Source organism: Hippopotamus amphibius, chromosome 7 (assembly GCF_030028045.1).
Source record: "Hippopotamus amphibius kiboko isolate mHipAmp2 chromosome 7, mHipAmp2.hap2, whole genome shotgun sequence".
Classification (NCBI taxonomy): Eukaryota; Metazoa; Chordata; class Mammalia; order Artiodactyla; family Hippopotamidae; genus Hippopotamus; species Hippopotamus amphibius.
The window spans coordinates 96,820,053-96,842,927 of record NC_080192.1 but is presented as its reverse complement, the minus strand read 5'-3'; the positions used below and the strand labels follow the sequence as shown (position 1 = coordinate 96,842,927).

Here is a 22,875-nt window from a genome sequence, read left to right as displayed (position 1 = left end):
ACCATCTGGGGAAGAGTTGAGGCCCACATCTCAAAACGGAGTCCCAACCTGACTTTGACACCCTCGTGGTCTAATGTTGGAGGTGCCAGAGGGCCTGGAGTTGGCAGCTGGTCAGGTGGTCCTGTCTGTGTGGATGGTGAGGAGATAGAAGGAAAACTCAGGTGGATCAGTGTGGCCTTCTGCAGCAACTACTTGTTATCTTTGGGGACAAGGCAAGGCGTGAAGTAGTTAAAATCTTCACTGTGATAAGATCAGTAGCCAGACTGTTCTGATACTTCTTACATTTCTTGTTTATTCTCTTTCTTTCATGTTTAGCAAATTCATTATGAAAGCCACAGCTGGGGTAAGAATGTCAAAGTACCATTTTCAAAAAGTTAAAAACATAGCTCTCATACAAGCATACAGTGAGTCCTTGTCAAATATTTATCTCGCTCACAAAGTAGGGAACAAGTAAGATGACAAAGCTAGTTCAAAGAATAGACTGAAGTACATACAGCCAGTGAAAAGAAGAATGCTGAAGTAAGATGGCTGAGTTAGATATGAAACAGGTTAATGTCCTTATAGGGCAATCGAACTGTAACCTTTGGGCCTATGATTTCTACCAGACAGGCGCCATTTACATCTTTACTGGGAAAAAGTCATTTGCAAAACATATCACTCTTCTACACATTAAACATAACTTTACAGAGGCTAATCACTAATCGGTTGTAAACTGTAGATCAAATATCCCTTAGAAAATCAGATGACTCACAGGCAGGTTGTTACACAGAGTCATGTGGTTTTGAAAGGTCATACAGGAATCTTTCTGCTGAATTTCCAATGTCTGGATAATTTTTCTTAAGGGGAATCAGGGCCCTAGACCATTGTCCTCACATAGGACAGACAACTAAAGAGGAGCAACAAGAGTCTTGGAGGCACGGTGATGTGGTTGAAGTAATCAGGAAAGGAAGCCCAGAGATGGCTGAAACTCCAGGAAGAGGAGGGAATGACTAGTCCTCCACTCCTGGGGATTCTTCTTTTATTTTCAAAACTGGACCTTTCTGCTACTGATCCTGTAAAGGTACTGCTGGTCTTTATATCCACCAAGACCCTCTGTGCCACCACTTGGGAACCCTTGACCTAACACTGGGCCCAACACACTATGGGCAACCCAAGCACTACCCTAGGTACTAGGGGAGGGGGAGTTAAATGCTAAAGCCTCTTTGAGGACGATTTGGCAGTATCTATCTATCCACATGTAAAACAAATTGTGATAAAATATAGATAACATAAAATTTACCATTTTAACCATTTTTAAGTGTACGGTTCAATGCTATTAAGTCTGTTCACATTGTTGTGCAACCATCACCACTATCCATCTCCAGCATTTCTTTAATTTTCTGAAACTGAAATGTCAACAACTTCCCATTCCCCTCCCCCCCCCCCCCACCCCAGCCCCTGGTAATCACCATTCTCCTTTCTGTCTCTATAAATGTGACTACTCTAGGTACCTCATGTAAGTGGAATTGTACAATATTTGTCTTTTTGTATCTGGCTTATTTAGTTTAGCATAATGCCTTTAAGGTCTGTCTGTGTCATATCATGTGTCAGAATTTCACTCCTTTTCAAGGCTGAATAATATTCCATTTTATGTATGTGTCACATTTTGTTTATTTACTTATCCATTGATGTCTATCCACATTTTCAGTGAACAAACTTTTTGACCCAACAAGTCTATTACAAGGACTTTGACCTGTGAATATACTTGCATATATACACATAGATGGATATACTAGATTGTTAGTGAAAGACCCTCTGCTTTGCTACCCAATAAACATTTCAGCCTTTTTTCTTACCAGTAGGACCTTGAGTTGGTTCAGGTACCAGGATGCACTGTGCTCAGGGAAGGCCTGTCCTTCCTCAGCACTGGGTGATGAATCTCGATATGAGCCAGTAATAGTAATTCTATTCCCATTTGCCAGTGATGGTTTATGGCTGGGCACATTCTAGCCAATGATGTGTGAGGGAGAGTCTGCAGAAGGGCTTCTGGGACAAGTTTTCCTGCTGGAGAAAATGAGATGTATAAGGAGAAACTGACTTCTTCTCCTTGAACAGAGTTGGATGATGTTAGGATGCCTGGGCCAGTGGCAGCCCTCTTACTGCCAAACGTGGGGCACAGAATGCCACATTCTAAGGGTGGCAAGAGAAACAGGGAAGGCACTTGGTCCCTTAATGGCATTGTTGGGCCACTGATTTAACCCACCCAGGGGCCACCTAGCTCTAGATCTCTTGTTATGTAAAATAATAAATCCTTACGGTTTAAACTACTTTTAGTTCTGTATTCTGTTACTTTCATCCTAAAACACTCTGATACAGTGTTGATTGCAGCATTGTTTGTAATAGCAAACACCCTAAGTGTTAATCAATTGCGCATTCATTAAATAAGTTATGAAACATCCATATGATGAAATGCTACACAGTTGTAAAAAGCAAGTAGATTTATATGCAGATATGGAATAAGCTCTAAGAGATAGTGGGAATAACAAAGTGGAAGTGCATGTCTGTGTTAAAAAAATATATGGACATAGATATATACATACATATATATGTTTGTGTAATTTATACAAACGTATGCAACAAATTTTTCTTTTAATTTATTTTTCTTTATTTTTTTTGGCTGCAATTGGGTCTTAGTTGCGGCACGCAGGATCTTTGTTGAGGCATGCAGGCTTCTCTCTAGTTGTGGCGTGCAGGTTTTCTCTCTCTAGTTGTGGCACTCGGGCTCCAGAGCACATGGGCTCTGTTTGCAGCACACAGGCTCTCTCACTGAGGCGCATGAGCTCAGTAGTTGTGGCACTCAGACTTAGTTGTCCTGTGGCATGTGGAATCTCAGTGCCCTGACTAGGGATCGAACCCATGTCCCCTGTGTTGGAAGGTGGATTCTTTACCACTGGATCACCAGGGAAGCCCCAGAAATTGTTAATAATGTATCCCTGGAGGTGCCAGGATGGACGGGAAACTCTTTTTATTATTATTAAAAGTTTATATTTTTTTATACCAAGATCGTGTATTACTTTTTCAATTAAAACAAAACAAAACAAAACAACAACCAACAGTTCAAAACCACCACCATCACAGCAACATTAATAGCACTTCAGTGTATAAGCTGACAAGTTCTGGGCACTGTCTCTGGACTTAAACCAGCCACTGATTCACTGTAAGCTGATAGAAGGCTTAGCTTCGGAAGGTAGAGCCTCTTTCAAAAGAGGCATATTGTGGGCAGAGTCTGGCCCAAGCAAATTCATCACTAAACATAGATTTGATTGAGTCCCCTGATTTGCCTTTTGTAACTATCCTGGGGCTGATATTCAGTTGGGACACGTTGGCATGGGCACATCTATTATTTATGGCTGGTGTCCATTCTCACTGGGCCAGTGTTCTTTCAGGTTGTTTTGTGTCCATAATGGACCAGTTATTAAATATTTTGAATATTACCTGTGACCTGTCCCACTCAACATGACTTTTCCCTAGCTCTTCTAGTAGCTTTAACGTCTGAATATATCCTCAACTCCTGGTTTCTTACCTTATCTCCTGATAATGAATATTATTTAGAGTTTAGTTGACAGCAGATAATAGAATATCAACTAAAATAGCTTCAACAGTACAGACAATTATTTATGTAGCAAGTCTGATAGTAGGTAGTTTAAGGGTGAATTTGGTGGCTCAGTGATGTCATTGAAGATGAAGACCTGGAGTCTTCTCATCTTTTCTTTCTGCCATCTCAGCATGTTGTCAGTGTCTCTCCTCTGGGTCACAAGATAGCTGCTGTAGCGCCAAGTATTGCCTTCATATGACAGCATCCTAACAGGAAACTTAAGAAGGAAGACATAAGGGTATTTTACCTCTTGTGATTCTCTCTCTCTTTCTTATTTTTAACCAAAGAGTAAAATCTTCCTTAACAGCCACCAGCAGACTTCCACTTATGTTTTGTTGGCCATGTACCCACCCTTAGGCCAATTACTGACAAAGAGGAAGAGCTTTGGACCAATTATAATTAATCTTCAACTGGGCATACCTACCCTGAATCAAAAGAGGTTTTTGTTAATAGGAAAGAGGAGGAAATGGCAGCTGAGTGAGGAATCAGTTATGACTGCCACTCAGTTCTTTTGGTGATGTTCTTTTAAAATTGGTGTTCTGTCAATAGTCTGTTCCTCTTTTTTTCCTGTTCAAAAATAATGTCTATGTGTTTCTTATTATAAAAGTAATATAAGCTGATTGCTCATTGGAGAGAATATAGAATACATAGAAAGAAATAAAAATTAGTAGATGTATATATGTATGGGTATACATACACACACACACACATATATATAATACAAAATTGAGACTGTATTATGTATAATTTAGTTTAGAATCCTATCTATTTTCACTTACCATTTTATGAACTTGCTGTTGCCCTCTTGGTTCCAGCCTCTCCAAATTCAGACACACGTCCAAGTGAAAGGCAAAGAAGCACAAAATACATAATGAGTCTCCATAAAGTCATCAATGAGGTAAAAGTCACTTTTGATTGGGAAGGTCCTGACTTCCTAACTCCTAACTATTCTCCACGTGGGGCTCCCTCTCAGACTCCCAGGACATCAGGACACTGAGGGTAAGAGAGAGAGAGATTACATTCCTCAGACTCACTAGGGCTTGACACTGGGAGTGCCCTTCCTTTCTTGGAGAGTCCCAGCCTCACCCTTGCAGGCTCCACAGCGCACTTGTATTTCTGTATGACCTGATAGCACCAACTATTGTGAAAGGAATAAACACAGGTGGTGTTGGTGAAAGGGGATAATCTTTGTGTCCCCAGAGCTTTGCTTAACTTTCACCTAGTGTGTCATTATGTTGGCTGTAGGAGAGTGGGGACAGGAGACTCTCCTGCTGAGCCAGACTTTGGGAGCTCCAGATGGAAAGCCATTTGTCCCTAACAAAGTTCCCTGATTACTCAATGTGTCCACAGCGCATTGTTACCTCAGGTGGCCTCACTTTAGCTAAAACACTGTCTACAGTGGTGCTATGGACTATCTGTTATCATTATTTATAACTTTGGTCATAGTGTCAGAGACAAATGCCTATTGTCAATAGGGCTTAGAGCTGCCATCTGAGGATAGCTGGCCTCAAAGCTCAGAGTGAGGACTTCCCTGGGGGTGCAGTGGTTAAGAATCCACCTGCCAATGCAGGGGACAAGGGTTCAATCCCTGGTCCAGAAGATCCCACATGCTGCGGAGCAACCAAGCCTGTGCACCACAACTAGTGAGCCTGCGCTCTAGAGCCCTTGAGCCACAACTACTGAAGCCCGCGCGCCTAGAGCCTGTGCTCCGCAACAAGAGGAGCCACCTCAATGAAAAACCCATGCACCGCAAACAAAGAGTAGCCCCCGCTCGCCACAACTAGAGAAAGCTCACGCACAGCAATGAAGACCCAATGCAGCCGAAATAAATAAATAAATAAATAGATAGATAGATAAATAAAGATCTTTTTAAAAAAATGCAAATTCTCAGGTCCCACCCCAGACCTACTGAATTAGAAACTCAGGAGAGGAGGTGGGACCCAGAGATCTGAAAAAAAAAAAAAAAAAAAAAAAAAAAAAAAAGCTCAGAGTGAAAGGGGAAACAGATAAAAGAGGATCTTTCTCCCAATTCTGTCTACCCAGGCCACAAAATTTGAATGTCATCTTTTAGGTGATGGAGAGCCATGAAAGTCTCTGAACTGAACTTTATGAGGACTCACCCAGAAGCATGTGGCAGATTGCATTTTCTGAAGGCCACAACATCTCCCAACCTACATGCTCTCTGCAACATGATGTTGCCATTTCCTCGTTAAGAAGTGGGTCTCACTCTCCACCCCTTGAATCTGGCTGGCCGTAGTGACTCCCAGGTAAGTTGCCAGGTTTAGCATACTAAAGTACAGGATGCCCAGTTAAATTTGAATTTCAGAATTTCAGATAAACAAGGAATTTTTTTTATATAAGTATGTCCCATGCTATTTTATCTGGCAACCCTACTCTCACGTGACCAATAGAATGTGACAGAGGAGATGCATGTGACTTCTGAGACTAGGTGGAAGGAGGCTTTGCAGCTTCTGCTCTGGTCTCTTAGAATTCTTGTTCTACAGATGCTGTCCCTCAGGGCGCCCTCTTGGAAACCAGCAGCCATGCCGTGAGAAGCCCAAACCTCACGTAGGTAGATGCTCCACTCAAAGATCCCAATCCAGGTGCCAAGCATGTCAGGGAAGGTGCTTCCAGAGCAGACTTTCCAATAGAAATTTCTATGATGGTGGAAATGTTCTCTATCTATACTGTCCAATATGGTAGCCACTAGCCACATGTGGCGTTTGAGCTTTAAAAGGTAGCTAGTGCCACTTAATAACTGAAGTTTTATATTTTATTGGACTTTAATTCATTTACATGTACATTTAAGTAGTCAAACGTGTCTACTATCGGACTCTGCAGTTCCAAACAATTTCAGTAACCAGCTCTTGGAGTCATCCTTACCTGTTTGCGTCTTCCTAGCTAAGGCCCCAGGTATTATGGAGAAAAGACATCCTAACAGTGCTGTGACCAAATCCAAATCCTAACCCACAGAATCTGGAAGCATAATAAAAAGGTTGTTTTATGTTGCTAAGTTGGAGTGTTTGTTATACAACAATAGATAATCAGAAGAAAGTGAAATATGCCAAGAAGAGGCTAGAGGAGGGTTCTAAACCCAAAGGCCCCGGGGCCCAGAAGTAAGTGAATGAAAAGAACAGCCCAGGGACTGTAGCCAAGGCCCAGGAACAGGGCAAGGGATTAGCGATCTGTACTTAAATAATGTCCTTCAGCTCCTGGTGTCCTAGAAAGGCCTGAGGCCTGGGAGCTGAAGATCTGCCTCTGTCCAGGCTCTACCTGTTATCCCAAGTCACTTTTAACTTGGGAGCCTTGATTTCTTAGTCTGTAAAGTGGGACTAAAATGACCTACCCTGGTTGGCTTAGCGTGTTGTCAGAGGATCAAATAGAATCAAGCATGTGGTTCCCTCCTCTCACTGAGATGGATTCCCCATCTACCTGCTCAGTCTTCTGCTCTGCAGAGCTTTGCAAACTGACAGCAGTGGCTCTCATTTCACTTATAGGAACTCTGTGTCTTAGGAGCAAATACACATTGGTCTTGAATTGAGTTGCTCTGGAAAACTGCCCACTGCACCAGAAGAATCAACATTTTTGGCACAATTTAGATGAAACCTCACTCTTACAAAAACCCTTCTTGTTTTTCTGGGTATCCTGGGGCTTGGTTTCTATGGGGCTTTAGCTCTGAGCTTTTTTTTTTTTTTTTAAATAAATAAATTTATTTATTTATTTATTTATTTATTTATTTATTTATTTATTTATTTTATTGGCTGTGTTGGGTCTTTTTTGCTATGCGCAGGCTTTCTTTTAGTTGTGGTGAGTGGGGGCTACTCTTTGTTGTGGTGTGCGGGCTCCTCATTGCTGTGGCTTCTTTTGTTGCGGAGCATGGGCTCTAGGCGTGTGGGCTTCAGTAGTTGCAGCACATGGGCTCAATAGTTGTGGCTCACAGGCTCTAGAGAGTAGGCTCAATGGTTGTGGCACACGGGCTTATTTGCTCTGCGGCATGTGGGATCTTCCTGGAGCAGGGATTGAACCCGTGTCCCCTGCACTGGCAGGCAGATTCTCAACCATTGCGCCACCTAGAAAGCCCCAGCTCTGAGCTTTATACTTTGCTGCAGCTGATTTCCAGTGATGATCATCCAGGTGGACTTGGGGTATAAGGCCTTGCTTCAGGGCCTGGACATCTGAGAGCGAGGTCTCCTGCTCTCTCAGATGTAGGGACATCAAGGGAATTGTTGCTGGGAATTGAGTTCTGGCCAATAAGAAGCAGCAAGCTTATGCATGAAATCTCAGGAAGAGCATGTGACATGCATATAGTCAATGCACCCTAGACCTGAGGAAGAGAGATTTCAAAAACGGCCAGGGAAGGATGGGCATGATCCCATATCCTAAGTTGTGGATGAGACAGTCGTGGATGAATGAGACAGTAGTGGGTTTGAATCTTGGCTCTGCCACTTTTAGGGTCCATGATCTCTGAGGCTCAGTCATCTGTGAAGGAGGTGTGCTACCTACCTCCCAGGGTGTCGTGAGTAAACTAGGACACAACAAAAGAGACATTTAATCAATATTAAAGTGAATATCAAAATATTAAATAAGAAAATAAAGTGACTACATATCCAATAAAAAGGTATTCAATAAATAAATAGATATTTGATAAATATAGATATCCCACCAAAGAGAAGATGGCGTCGGAGGGTTGGGGCTCTAGCAAATGAAATGTGATAACTTAAAGGCACCAGGTTGTCTTGGTGCAAAAGCAAAGGAGAAGCAGTAAAAGTGGTTAGAAATTCAATAGGAATGTGATACCACTTTCCCACCTACAAATAAGCAAAGATGAAAATCAACAAAAGTGCCTAGTGTTGAAGAAGATTTGGGGGGCTTTCTGGATAGGCACGTAAATCATACAAAATTCTGGGTGGCAAGTTACTTTCTCAACATCTTAAAAAAACAGTGGTCCTCCCTCTAGAAATTTATCTTAAGAGGATAATTTGAAATATAAATCAAGAGGTATATTCAAGGATGCTGTTGATAAATAATGAAAAACTGGAAACAGCCTAAATGTCTAACAATAAGAGATTGGCTACGTAATTGTTGTAACCATATGACAGCATATATGTTGTCGTAAAAGTAGACAATTTATTGACATACAGATATTCCAAAAATGTTATGTGACAAAAGCAGATTAACAAATAATGTAAATACTATAGTCTCTTTGTAAAAAATACATATATATGTAATATAGACCGGGAAAGATATCTATCTAAATATTCAATGCTAATGAACGTACTTGCTGGTCATTTATGTATATTCTTTGGAGAAATATCTGTTTACATCCTTTGCCAGCTGGTGGAATTTTGGTTGTTTTTGTTTTTCCACATTTCCGATTTGTCTGCAATGACAAGAGCTGCTTGGGTAATAATGAGAGGAAGGATCAGGATAAAGGCTGGATGTGGCGGCCCAGCAGCCTCTTCAGAGCCCCTTGAAGGCAGAGCCGCTGTCTCGGGCACTGGCTTCCCAGCAGGATTCACCCACGTGGCCAGTTGTGAATCTTTTGGAACGGTGGAGACCCCTCTGGCCCTGGCTAGGGGGCACATTATCAGGAGGAAAAGACAATAACCAGAGGTGGGTCCTGATTATAGAGAGAAAATTCAAATCTGAGACAGGGTTCTTGGTGGCAGGTGGAGCAGAGTCAGATCTGGGAGCATCTCAGCAGCCGGGCTGGGCGCAGCCATGGAGGAGAAGTTGTTCTGAGGCTCAGGGTCCCTGTGCCAACTATGCAGAGCTCCAGCCTAACCTGGGGGCCTGATGTTGCTCACACTCTCCAAAACAGAGGAAAAAGAAATTCTTCTTTCAGTTAGAATTCTCCTTTTGAAGACATCCTCACAATAATTCTGTATAGTTTGCCTGGAATGGTTCCTTGCTTTTCCTTCCAATGGGAACCCACAGAAGCTGGTTTGACCATTCAGCAATTCTCAGGTTCTTTTGGTTAGTTTGGAATCCTTCAAAGTTCACAACAGCCTCCTACCAGGTTGTTGGCTGTGCTAGAAATAAGTCTGAAACCAAAGTCTACCAAATACGTGAATGTTTTCCAGCAAAGTGGCAAAAACAGTGATACTGCATGCAGGCACTGACGGCAAAGGGGGACAAGGGAACGTTTGGGGATGATGGAAATGTTCTATAACTTGATTGTGATGGGTCTAAAAAATGAATAGAACTAAACAGTGTACTCCAATGTGTGTAAATTACACTTGAACAAGTTGCTTTAAAGAGAAGTGGAAGAAGAGGAATAGGAAAAAGAAGAAGGAAAAGGAAAAAAGGAAGAGGGGAGTGGGGAAGATTGGGGAAGGGAAAAGAGGATGAGGAAGAAGGAGAGGAGGGGGAGGAGGAGGAGGGAAGGCGGGAAGAAGAAAATTAGCGCATAGAAGTGATCAGACTCCCAGCTCACTCATCACCTACCTTGTGCCTGTCAGTTTTTGTTTTTGTTTTTTTTTAATTTTACTGAAGTATAGTTGATTTACAATGTTGTGTTGATTTCTTCTGTGCAGCAAAGTGACTCAGTTATACATATATATTTTTTTCATATTCTTTTCCATTATGGTTTGTCACAGGATATTGAATATAGTTCCCTGTGCTATACAGTGGAATCTTGTTGTTTATCCATTCTATGTATAATAGTTTGCTTCTGCTAATCCCAAACTCCTAATCTCCCTCTCCCCGACACTCCTCCCCCTTGGCAACCACAAGTCTGTTCTCTATGTCTGTGAGCCTGTTTCTATTTTGTAGATATGTTCATTTGTGTCATTTTTTTAAAATTTTTATTGGAGTATAGTTGATTTACAATGTTGTGTTAGTTTCAGGTGTCCAGCAAAGTATGTTATACATATACATATACCCACTTTTTTTTAAAAATTCTTTTCGTGTCATATTTTAGATTCCACATATAAGTGATATATGGTATTTGACTTTCTCTTTCTGTCTTACTTAGTGTTATAATCTCTAGGTCCATCCATGTTGCTGCAAATGGCATTATTTTGTTCTTTTTTTATGGCTGAGTAGTATTCCATTGTATGTATGTACCACATCTTCTTTATCCATTCATCTGTTGATGGACATTTAGGTTGTTTCCATGTCTTGGCTATTGTATTGGGTTGGCCAAAAAGTTCGTTTGGATTTTTCCATAAGATGTTGTGGAACGTTTCTGTAAGACGGAATGAACTTTTTGGTCAACCCAATAAATAGTGCTGCTGTGAACATAGGGATGCAACTATCTTTTTGAATTGTAGTTTTGTCTGGGTGTGTGCCCAGGAATGGGATTGCTGGGTCATATGTGTGCCTGTCACTGTTAAAGTGCTGGGGTAGGAATATAAAAGTATAAGGCCAGCCCCTGTCTCTAGGAGCTTACTGTCTGTCTATTGGAGAGGTGAAATTTTCTTAAAGATCCTCAAAGTGTGAGGAATGACAAATATATCTCACCTGGCCCCTGCCCACTAGGCTTGGTAAGAAAGACAGTCTGTGTCCTTTGTTGGGGTTCCCTCCTTCTTCTCCCAATCTATCCCCCCACCCTCAAGGCCCCACAGCCTGTGGGCATGCAGAGGAACTGCAGGTTTGTACAGGCTTGGGAAGCATCCCCCTCTTCAGTCCAGCATTGGTGGCTTCTCCTAGTGCCCTCTGTCCCCAGCCCTCACCATGTCTTCTGGGCTCGTGGCTCTACCTCGTCTGAACCAAGCTAGGACACAGCTTTGTAGAGGTTCACAGGCCACCACCCCCAGTGTCACTGTCTCTCATCTTCAAGGCACCACCACTTCTCGGGTGCGATCTCTAGGAGTCAGGAGACCTGTGAGGGTGGATAACTCAGGCCCCTCTTCCTTTCCCGTACTTTGGGCCATTCCCTTCTCCAGCTACCTTCCAAGTCCTCCCACCAGATCTTTAACTCTTTGATAAGAACAAAGGCTTACCTCTCTGGGCAAGGGGAACTCAAGGCCCAGGACTAAACCACTGGTTATCCATTAGGAGTAAGGGGGATGCTTTATTTTTTCATTATGAGCCTATAGCTGGCAGAAAACCAGGGCCAGTTAGTTTCTTAACCTGGTTACTCTGTTACACACTGCTGCAGGGATCCTGTCTATAAAGAAGAGAAAGGGCTGGATGTCTGGTGGAGGTTAGATGGGCCCAGACAGTGGTCAGTGCATGTCAGTTGAGTGTGGTAATCTTGTAAGGGTAGGGCCAGTGGCAGGCAGCCACGGCTCGGAAACAGACAGCATCTCAGTGTCCTGGCACTATGCCTAGCCTGTGTGAGGCCAGCATCTTGCCAGTTGAAATACGTGTGGTTATAGGAGAAAGGCAACTGCGTTGGGTGACAAAATGAGTGGTTTCAGGAGGTCTGCACCCAGATAAATCTGGGCTTTGGGGCATCAGAGGGAGGTAGCAGTACCAGAGAACTGGCAAGTCAGCTGGTAATTCAGAATCAGATGAGGGAAGGCACGGGATCCCACCCAGCCTCTGGCCACCAACTGAGCACTAAAGGGAAGCAGATCTGTTCCTTTTGTGTAACCTGCCCACCTTAGGATTTCTAAGAAATTCTTGGCCTCTATTTCTTGGTTCTCCTGGGAGCAGATGTATAATAACATGGGTACATTTTAACTTGAAAAGCTAAAAACATCCTTCCAGCTGCATCCTCTTTTTCTTTCAGAATCAGGATACTGTAGCAGGAGAGCTTGGTTCTGAAATCAAATGGAAAGTGCTTTTGTTTCTGGAGATTAGAAAAAAAAATTGTCAAACAGCCAAGGCCTCATTTGTAAAAAGAAAATGTGAAATGGGCTGCGAGTCCTGCTTAATAATTCAGAGACCAAATTGAGCCAACAAGAAGCTGGAGCAAGTTATCAGATATACCCACACCCTTCTCTTTTTATCAGCTTGCAACTGTCCTGGTTGGCACCTGGTTGGAGAGAGGCAGTTAGTGACAAGTGGAGCTAAACCATTCATTCATTCATTCATTCAGTAAAATGTCCGTGATTGTTTACTATATACCAGCAGACCCTGCTAGGAGTGGAGGGTACACACCCCACCAGAACAGGGCACATGTCCCTCTGCCCCATGGACCTTGGAATCTATGCCATGGTTCTCAAAATTTAACGCACAGCAGACTCCCCGGAATGGCTTGCTAACATACAGATTGCGAGGCCCACCCCTGGAGTGTCCAATTTGATGGGTCTGGGATGGCCTGAGAATCTGCATTCCTAACAAGTTCCCAGGTGCTGCTGCTGCTGCTGTCCTGGGACCACCCTTTGAGAATCCCCGCTCTGGGCAACCATTTCACCCAACCATTTTTACCTCTTGGCACAACCTGGCTCACTTGGGTAAACTGGAGGAAGTTTGGAGCCCTGGCCCAGGTTGTTGACAGCCTGAGGTTGCCTGCCCAGGAGCTGTGGCCGTCCCAGCCCCAGCCAGTGAAGGGGATGGATATCTTACGGCACATTATCCTCTCGGGAGACCATGCAAAGGCCTTGGCACCAGCCCTGAGATATGAGAGATCTTCTGTTGACTTCTCTTTGGAACTGAAGGCCTTATTTTACCGCCAGCCTAGTGCAAGCCCAGAGTTCTGGGTGCTGAGTCTGGGGTGGGGTGCAAGGGAGTCTTCTACAGTTTTGTCCTCCCTCCATCTGGAGCCTCTGCTCCTCTCTTCCCGTCACGTTCTTGACAACCCAAACAGCTCACTCCCCTTCCAGGCTCACAGGCAGCGCAGGCAGGCAGGTCGGATGCCAGCTGGGCCTTTGTAACCTCCACCTGAGTAAACAAGGCAGTGTCAGATGGAGCTCAGTGGGGCCCTGCCGCAGCTGAGGCTTGTGTGAAGGCTGCGGTAAGTACAGGGAGGAAGGGAGAGGGTAAGTGCTAATAGCTCTTTGTACCAGGAGCTTTTGAACTGCATTTGAGGAGGGCCTGCTGGTCAGAGGGACAGCTGACCTGAGGCTGGATGCAGAGCCCGTTCTCCAAATGACAGATCATCTTGTGAGTCAAAATCTACAAAAAATTACCTTTTTTCAAACAGTTTATTGAGATATCATTCACATACCATACAACTTACCCACCTAAACTATACAATTCATGGCTTTTATTAGATTCGCAGAGTTGTGAAACCATCTTCACAATCAATTTTAGACCACTTTCGTCCAGAAAAGAGATCCTGGACTTTTTAGGCCCGCATCTTTTCGATCCTGCCCGTGCCCTAGGCAACCACCAATCTACTTTCTGTCTCTAGAGACTTGCCTATTCTGGATGTTTCATATGAATGGAATGGAAATGTGACAACCTACATTCGGGTCCAAAACATGCTTGGCAGAAACTCAAGATGGGCACAGGTGATTTGGGAATTGTAATGTGACCTTGGAGTCTCCGTTATCTCAGGGTGCTAATTCCAAGGTCACAAGGCTATGGTGAGGATGTGAAGGGCCAGCCCAGGCCTGGCCCCCCGCTGCTCAGGGGAGGGGATCCTCTCTAGTGAAAAGGAGGCTTAGTGATAAGAGAAACTGTGCAGCAGCCTCAGATCAAAGTGATCTCATTATGAATCAGTGCCACGCTGTGGCATTCCAAAAGTTCAACCGTGAATTAAGGTTATGTAAGAGGTGTTTTCCCTGCCTCTCATCCAGCAGGTTCTGTCTGGGTGCCAAAGTCAGCAAAGCAGTGCTCTACTGTTCCTCACCAAAGAGGTACAGAAACTTTCAGCCCCACTGAGACGGCTTCTGCTGTCCAAGAGATAAGAGGCTCTCTGGGGTCCTCTAGAGACCTCCATCTCCTCTTCATTCCCAGAATCCTCCTGGCTGTCACCCACGCCTCTCCTGATTTCTCTGCGAGCCCTGAACCGCCCCGGCCAGGACCTCTGCTGGCGACTGCACGTGCCAAGGCGGAAGGCTTCTTACCTGGTCCACGTGAGGTGCTTGTTTTTGTTGCTGCTACAGCAACAGCCCCGTTTCAGCTCCCTGTTTAAAGTTCTACCCCCAGGAGCTTTTCCCTCTGCTCGGCCCCTGCTCTGTTCAGACCCCTGGTTGTCCTCAGTACGGTGCGCTGTGGGAGGCCCGGAACGCGGGTCCCTCACGGACCCTCTGCCCCAGGCTGTGTCTGGGGTGGAAGCTCTCTCGACGGCCACTTTGCCTGCCTCAGGGCCCTGACAGGAATGCCAGGCACCCCCCCTCCCTCTGCCCTCCCCAGAGGGATTGGCGTCCACAAGGTCCCTCCCTGCTGGCCCACACGCTCAGGCCACAGAGCCGTCCCCCCCAACGCCCACCCTCACGTCAGTAGTCCGGGGTCTTTCTCGATAGCTGCAGAACAGAGTCTGGGGCCTCAAGTGCAGGGAGGTCTGGAATTCTGCTGTCTGCCGTGCGGGTCCCCTCACACGCAGCAGTGGGTTCAGGTCTAGGAATGGAGGGGCTGGGGTGGAGGCGGGGGGCAGGGGAGGGGGATGAGAAAGTCCTGTGTTTGAACCGTGTCCAGTGAGGTGCGAGTCCAGCCTCCCAGGGGAGGGGTTGAGTGGCTGCCTGAGAACAGTAACCAGAGCTTGGGGCAGAAGCTGAGACAAAGGCTGAAGGTCAGTCAGGACAACTCGGGGCTGGCGGGTGGTGCTAAGGGGGTCTCATGAGTGACCGTGTTGGCCTGAGACCTACCCTCCCCCCACCCCCCAAGCTCAGCGTTGGGGGAGGCGGCCTTTGGGATCTCACAGAGGCAGCCGGGGAAACAGACACCGTGGCCTCAGCTCACAGCCTTGGTGCAGGCCTGGGGCCCACCGGGTTGAGAGGCTTGAATTATTAAGCCCTGGGAGGGAGGCCGGCTGGCACCAGTGCCAAGGGGAACTGCTCACCCTCTCTTCACAGTCGCCCAGGAAGTGAAGAATTCAGCTGCTTCGAGAGCCGGCTGCTCCGGTGTGATGAGAGCTGTAAGAGGGCATCTGGCTGGCCTTGGAGGGACACTGGCATAGGCTGTTCCTGTCCCTATACCCCAGGTTTCTCGAGGCCTTCTGTTTACAGGCTCCAGCTCACCTCTGCCAGACACATTTTCCACATTCCCCTTCCCCAAAAGCAGCTTCGCTTCTTCCCTTCCCCACGAAGGAAGGCCCTGCGGCGCCCAGGGCCGTGGTGTCCAGAGCCTCCTGGGGTCCACCTGCACTCCGAGGTCAGCCTGGGGCTGGCTGGCAGCCCCACCCCCACCCCACCCCCATTCAGCTGGAGGTGGACAGAGGAGGTCAGATCTCCTCCCAGATCTGCTCGGGGGTTCCCCTCCGAGCACCTAGGGTTGGGGAACCCCCATAAGAGTCCCACTTCCAGTGCCTAGGGAAGAGAGGCAGAGGGATCCACCTGAAGTCCAGGAGATCAGATGGTGCCTGTGAACCCTGGAGGGGGAGAGGCCAGGCCGGCGCCAGTGCCGCGCTGCTGCGGGTCTAGAATCCTGGGCCAGGATGAATCTGGTGGGCCCGAGAATGATCTGTTGGTTCTTGGAGGCAGCAACCCCTTCCTGGTTTTCTTTCCTACAGTCCTTTCTCTAAATGCCCGTATTCCTGAAAACTGATATTCTACTGAACGAGGACCTGCTGGGGTGACAGGGCATCCCTGGGCCCTCACAATTTGGTAGCACCACTCACTCTTTCCTCCCAGGCCCAGCGGTGGGCCTGATATCCCCCTGCTTCCCTTCATCTGAAGAGTTAGGAAAAATTGTCCAAGACGAGCAGATGGGACCAAAGGGGTTCCTGAGAGCCCTGAAGTCATGCAGCAGGCCTGCGGGGGCAGATTATCTGGTTTTCTAAGGGAGTAGACCTTTGTCTAATTTGCTGTTTACTATAGAGTATTTTTCAACTTTATAAGGAAGGCATAGAAAACTAATAGCCATGCAGGACTGTTATATAGTGATGCAAATAAAGATATTTTAGTCAAATGGCTATGTTTAAAAAAAAAAAAAAATGGCTATGTTTTTATGTTATATAATGTAATTTAGCTATCATTTTAATAGTCTTTCTTTCAGTTATTATAAATATTTTGGTATCTCCTGTACTTTTTGGAACCATCCTGCTGATTCTCTCATTAGTTAATGAAATACATTTTTGTTACATGTTCATTCTACATTTGTATAAAAGCCGTGTTTTAAAATTTTTAATTAAATAATTACCATATAGCAAAATGGGCTTTTTACATACACAGTTCTATGAATTTTAACCCATTTGAAGAGTGCGTCCACTACCACAATCGGGATACAGAACAGTTCCATCCCCCCCAAAACACTCCCTGTGCCATCCCTGCAGAATCATGTTTTTGACTTTGTGTGTGTGTGTGTGTGTGTGTGTGTGTGTGTGTGTGTTTATGGTAAAAATGCACACAGACATCATAAAATTTCAGCATTTTTAAGTGTATATTTCAGTAGCGTTAAGAATATCTACACTGTGGAACTTCCCTGGTCGTCCGGCGAATGAGACTCCGCACTTCTACTGCAGGGGGTGCAGGTCTGATCCCGGTTGGGGAATTAAGAACCCAAATGCCACGTGGTGCGGGCAAAAAGTAAAAAAAAAAAACAAATAATAATATCTACATTGTTGTAAAACAGATGTCTGGAAACTTCCTCTTGCAGAACTGAAACTTTATACCCATTAAACAATGACTCCTCTCAGCCCCCTCCCCCAGCCCCCGGCAACCACCATTCTACTTTCTAGATCTATGAATTTGACTATTTCAGATATATCACATAGATGGAATCATACAATGTTTGCCCTTTTATGACTGGCTTATTTCACTTAGCATAAGTCCTCAAGGGTCATCCATGTTGTACCATGTTTTCGACGTTTTGAAAATTATCCTTTGACAACATGCAGAGAGATGTCAGTGACTGGGGTGTTGCTGGCCTGTCTTTATCAGTCCCCCAGCCTGTGGGGAGTCCCTATCTGCCCCCTCTGTCAAGCCCAGGGAAAGTCTTGGGGTTTCAGAGTGTGCCTCTGTCCTGCTCGCCTCACTGCTTGCCCTCCCTTGCTTGCAAGGCTTCCAGGATGCACTTGAACTCAACAGAAGAAAACCCCTCAATCAGGGTGCATTGGGACATCCCAGGGTGTGGATCGTGGGGTTAACCACACGAAGGGTAAATAATTAAACTGAACTTGGGCACCCAAGCCAGATTTCCCCTGATGAGCTCCTTCCTTCAGGCAAAGGCGGAAGACCTTGGTCATAAGAGAGCCTTCTCTTTTTCCTCCTCAACAAGGAGAATCGGGAACGTGGCACACAGGAGGAGGAGCTCGGCCAAACATGGGGAGCGAGCCGACATGAGGGACGCAGGGCCAGCAGCCCAGATGAAACCTCTACGTGATTTACTTGGGCCTTGAAAGTGCAGTCAGCTAGGCTCATTCCCCTAACCCCCTCCCTGCAGCCAACGTGCACACACACCCCCTAAGCTCCTTTCCACTCAGCATTCAGGACCTGTGGTGTGTGTAAGTGCCAAGTAGTGTTCACAGGTCTAAAATCCATAACTCTCTCTAGTGGCCCCTTAAAATTTTTTTGAACCTTTTATTTGTGTTTATGAGCAATGAAAGCAGATTTTCTCGGAATGTGCTGTGTCTCACCCCCAGGCATCTGCCTCTCTCTCTCTGGAAGGCTCATTTTCTCCACTGGGAGAGGTGTGTGATGGGGCTGGTAAGGAAAGGGGCCTTAAATACTGGTTCCAGGGATGCCCAAAGGCCTCACAGTCCTGGGAAGCCACTTAAACACCTGGAGCCTCTGTTTCCCCTCTGAGAACTATGGCAACCCTCTACTAACACTTACTAGTGTGTTCCACCCTGGATTCCTAAGTCCTCTTCATATGAATATGCCTTATCTCTAAGGTGACTATAACTTTTAGCCTCTAAACTGTGACAGTTTTAGGAGTGAGAGGGGTGCAAATACTGATTACGCTGGGACAATATATGTAAACTGGGACTGTGGCAACGAACTAGGAGCTTCCTCTGTGCAGAGGCCTTGTCTGTCCGTCTTAGAACCCCCTTTGTGTCCATCCTGGAGCTTTGCTCATAGAGATGCTCAGTGAACACCGACTGATGTCTGCCTCCTTAAGATGTTCTTTGCCCCAGAAACTAACCCAGGGCAAATTTAGAGGGAGAGGCTTCTCAGTTTAGTTAAAACACCTTAATGTAGGTGGCTTTGTTTGTTAAAGAGTTGTGAATAAACCCTAAGAGACAGCAGGTGACCCGTGTTGGGAAGCAGACCCTTTCAGAGCAGGCTAGGATTGGACTCTCCAGCATAGGGTACGTCTGGCAAGTCAAAATCGTGTGGCAGAAGCTCCTGGGACAGATGTATGTAAGGGAAGGAGCATATGCTGGCATACCCAAGTGGGATTTCAGGTCTCTGCTTTGCATGAGAACCTGCTAGGACTGCTAGAAGAAATGAAAAGAACTTCAAGCATTAACGGCTGGATCCGAGGAAAGCAAGTTGACATCTCTAAGGGAAAAAAATGAAAGGTGACCCTAACCTCTGAAGAGTATGCCTGGGTGGGCAAAGAGTTCAGTCCGATGTAGAAGGCCGTGGCTTCAAATTGATGGGGAGGAGTCTCTTGAATGTACCCCTGGCTGGTTAATGGTGGTAGATGGTTGATGACTGCTGACCCAGCTCTGGGTGGAAGGAGCCAGGAGGCTACAAGAAAATGGAAAGAGCTGGGGTGTTCCTTTTGGAGTCTTATAAAGAAGCTGTGAATACTGGTGAGGAGAGACACATCTCGCAAAGGTGGTTAGAAGGCTGTGAAGACTGTGTTCTGCCACATCGAAGGAAGTGCATCCACATAACAGACACTGGAGACAAATCTTTACAGCAAAGGGCAGCCAAGTGTTGCATCCCAACAAAATCAGGATATTATGATGATTTCTTTTTTCTTTCTTTCTTTCTTCTTTCTTTCTTTCTTTCTTTCTTTCTTTCTTTCTTTCTTTCTTTCTTTCTTTCTTTCTTTCTTTCTTTCTTTCTTTCTCTTTCTTTCTTTCTTTCTTTCTTTCTTTCTTTCTTTCTTTCTTTCTTTCTTTCTTTCTTTCTTTCTTTCTTTCTTTCTTTCTTTCTTTCTTTCCCTTCCTTCCTTCCTTCCTTCCTTCCTTCCTTCCTTCCTTCCTTCCTTCCTTCCTTCCTTTCTTTCTTTCTTTCTTTCTTTCTTTCTTTCTTTCTTTTTAAAAAGAATTATTTATTTTTGGCTGCACTGGGTCTTAGTTGTGGCACAAGGGATCTTTGTTGCAGCACGCGAACTTCTTAGTTGTAGCATGTGAACTTTTTAGTTGTGGCATGCATGCAGGATCTAGTTCCCCAGCCAGGGATTGAACCTGGGCCTTCTGCAGTGGGGGGCACGGCGTCTTACCCACTGGACCACCAGGGAAGTCCCTCATGATGGTTTCTGATAGAGGGAGTCCAGTATCTTGAGGAAGGACACCCTTTCTAAGTGGCAGAGGGGCACAATATGGAGTAGTGGTGGCTGTGGTCAGAGGACAGGGCGATGTCCCCCCAGGTGGTGACACTGACAACAAAAACCTGGGAGCTTTATTGTTAATGGCCAACACCAGCACTGACATGTGGAGTCAACAACATCGACCTTGGTGATGGCTAGGTGGGCAGTCCTGGCAAAACCCACTGCAATCCCCTTGAAGCAAAGAGGAGAATGGCACCAGAGAGAAGTACAGAAAAGCTTTATCAGCCGAGGTGGTGTTGATAAGATACTGAAGTCCTGCCTGGGGAAGGACAGGGCAGGGGACTGGAGTCAAGGATATTTCTGTCACACTGCAGTTGTGACCCATTCCCTTAGGACACTGTGTCTGGGGAGAACGTATTACACTGGGGTTGGAAGAACTGTTTTTAAGGCCATGTTCTTTTTTTTTTTTTTTTCAGGTAAGAAGTGGATTTATTTAGAGAGATACACACTCTATGAGCAGGATGTAATCGGACTCAAAAGGGAGAGTGCCCCCAAAATATGGGGTGGTTGGATATTACGAGCTGGGTAATTTCTTAGGCTAACGAGTAGGAGGATTATTCCAACTATTTTGGGGAAGGGGTGGGGATTGCCAAGAGTTGGGCCAGTGCCCACTTTTTGGCATTCTATGGTTAGCCTCAGAACTGTCATGGCGCCTGTGGGGGGGGGTGTTATTTAGCATATGCTAATGTATTATAATGAGCATATAACACGGCCCAAGGTCTACTAGTAGTCGAATCTCCCTACATCTTGGGCCTAATCGGTTCTAACCAGTTTTTGTCATACCCACAACGGCTGTGTCATCCATTTATTTATTTATTTAAGTTTTTGGCCACCACGCACAGCTTGTGGGAACTTCCCTGACCAGGGATCAAAGCTGGTCCCACAGTAGTGAAAGCACCACGTCCTAACCACTAGACCACTAGGGAATTCCCAGGGAAACGATTTTAAAGACAGGGTGAGGGAGGGGGTCATGGCATGTGTGATCAGCCCCGGACATTCTTCTAATTGGTTGGTGGTGAGGTAACTGGAAGCCAGCATCATCAACCTTCTGGTTCCCAGCAGTCTGGGGCCTACACGCCTCCACCTGGTGGGGGTTTCAGTATTTGCAAAACAGCTCAGAGGACGTGGCTCAGAATATTATCTATACCCCTTGAGGAGGAACTAAAGGTCCTTGACTTTGTTTATTGGCTAAACTATTATTATATTGTCTTATTTGACTGTTTTCCTTTCTGCATTTTCTCACTTCTCTGATTAAATTTACTCTTTGGCACTTGGGGAAGGCCTAGGAGGCGAAATTTTTTCTCCAGACAGGAGGCAGGCAGAGGACATGGGGAGGGGGTCTGTTCTGGGAAGGCCCCATAGGGTCCTGCTTGGTTGCAAGTATGCTCGTCTGTAAAATGGGGTGATAACAGTGACATTCTTCCCATAAGACACAGTGCCTGTGAGCAGTTTAGCACGGAGCTGAGTGATGGATGCTAAAGAGGATGATCATACTGGGAAGGGAATGGGACGTGTTGAGAGAGTGACAATGATCAGGGAAGGAGTGATGCTGTGATTATGATAAACATATATTTGGTCTTCATCCACTGTTCAACGTAAAGCTCCTGAAATCCTTGTAATTTCCTGAGGCGGGAACATGCGGGATCATTCAAGGAACACGAGGACAGGCCAGCTTAGCTGGCGTGGAGGGAGCCATGTGGCAAATGATGAGGGAGATAGAGCAGTACCAGGAGGCTGGATGCAGCTATAAGGACTCTGGCTTTTACACTGTGTGAGATTGTTACCAAGTCCAGACTCGCTCTGCTCGCTGCATGACAGGCCAGTGAATGGGAGACGAGGTGTCCAGGCAAGGAATACGACTTTATTCAGAAAGCCGGCAGACCAAGAAGATGGCAGACTAGTGTCTCCAAAAACTAAGGCCGTGATCTTTAAATCATTTAAATGTACTATGAGTGGCCTTACCTGGTGTTGCTTAGGGAGAATCATCAGCCATCATTAAATAAACAACCTTTGTTTCTTCTCACCTAGAAGATACCACTGTTTCCCATGTGAGAAGCAGGTGGAGCCCCAATTGGTGCCTGGAATTTCGAGCACCTGCCCTTGTGACTTTAGATGTGTGGCTCATATTGAAAACTACCACTTTGTCCACAGGGCCTGGTTATATAGGGCACATCTCCCTTCTCTAAAGTCACACCAGCCTCTCACTGGACCTCAGTTGTGGCCTCTTTGGGGGATGCCTGTCTATCTCTCTTTGAAGTGAATTATTTTGGGCATGACATTTAGTCTATATAAAGTTAGACAATACTGAATATACTTGAGACGTGCTCAAAATTATTCAACTATTTTCATGTGATAATACAATTTTATTAACTTCTCACAGTTTAATTCATGATTATTCTACATGGGTTGAGCCAGAAGCCCTGCCAACTCCCACCCCCATCCTTTTAAGATTAAAATATGTCCCTTATTGATTTTTCTTTTGATAAAACATTACATATTCACTGTAAAAAATAGTTAAAGGATACTTATGGGCAAAAAGAGGAAAACAGAAAACACCCCAGTTCCATCCTCAGAGTTAACCACTATTCACAACTTGATATATATTCTTCCAAATCTTCTATGTATGGATACATGAATGCTTGTGTATAGAAAGCACTCACATGCCTATAAAACACAAGGAAGGCTATGTCCAGTTATCTCAGTAATTACATTATTAGTTTCTAATATTTCAACTTTGTAAAATATTTGCCTCTTTTTATTTCATAACCACCTGTTCTTATTTATGGTGGTGGCTATTC

At 45.3% G+C, this 22,875-nt stretch overlaps 1 protein-coding gene across 1 annotated transcript; it reads left to right on the top strand.

The window, feature by feature from the left end:
* Positions 1 to 13,080: 13,080 nt before the first annotated feature.
* LOC130857667 (uncharacterized) lies at positions 13,081 to 15,943 on the top strand. The gene is made up of 4 exons (XM_057743384.1): positions 13,081 to 13,375; positions 14,272 to 14,328; positions 14,429 to 14,552; positions 15,487 to 15,943. The coding sequence occupies exons 1-4, from the start codon at positions 13,081 to 13,083 to the stop codon at positions 15,941 to 15,943; spliced, it is 933 nt and encodes a 310-aa protein (XP_057599367.1).
* The last annotated feature ends 6,932 nt before the right edge of the window (positions 15,944 to 22,875 follow it).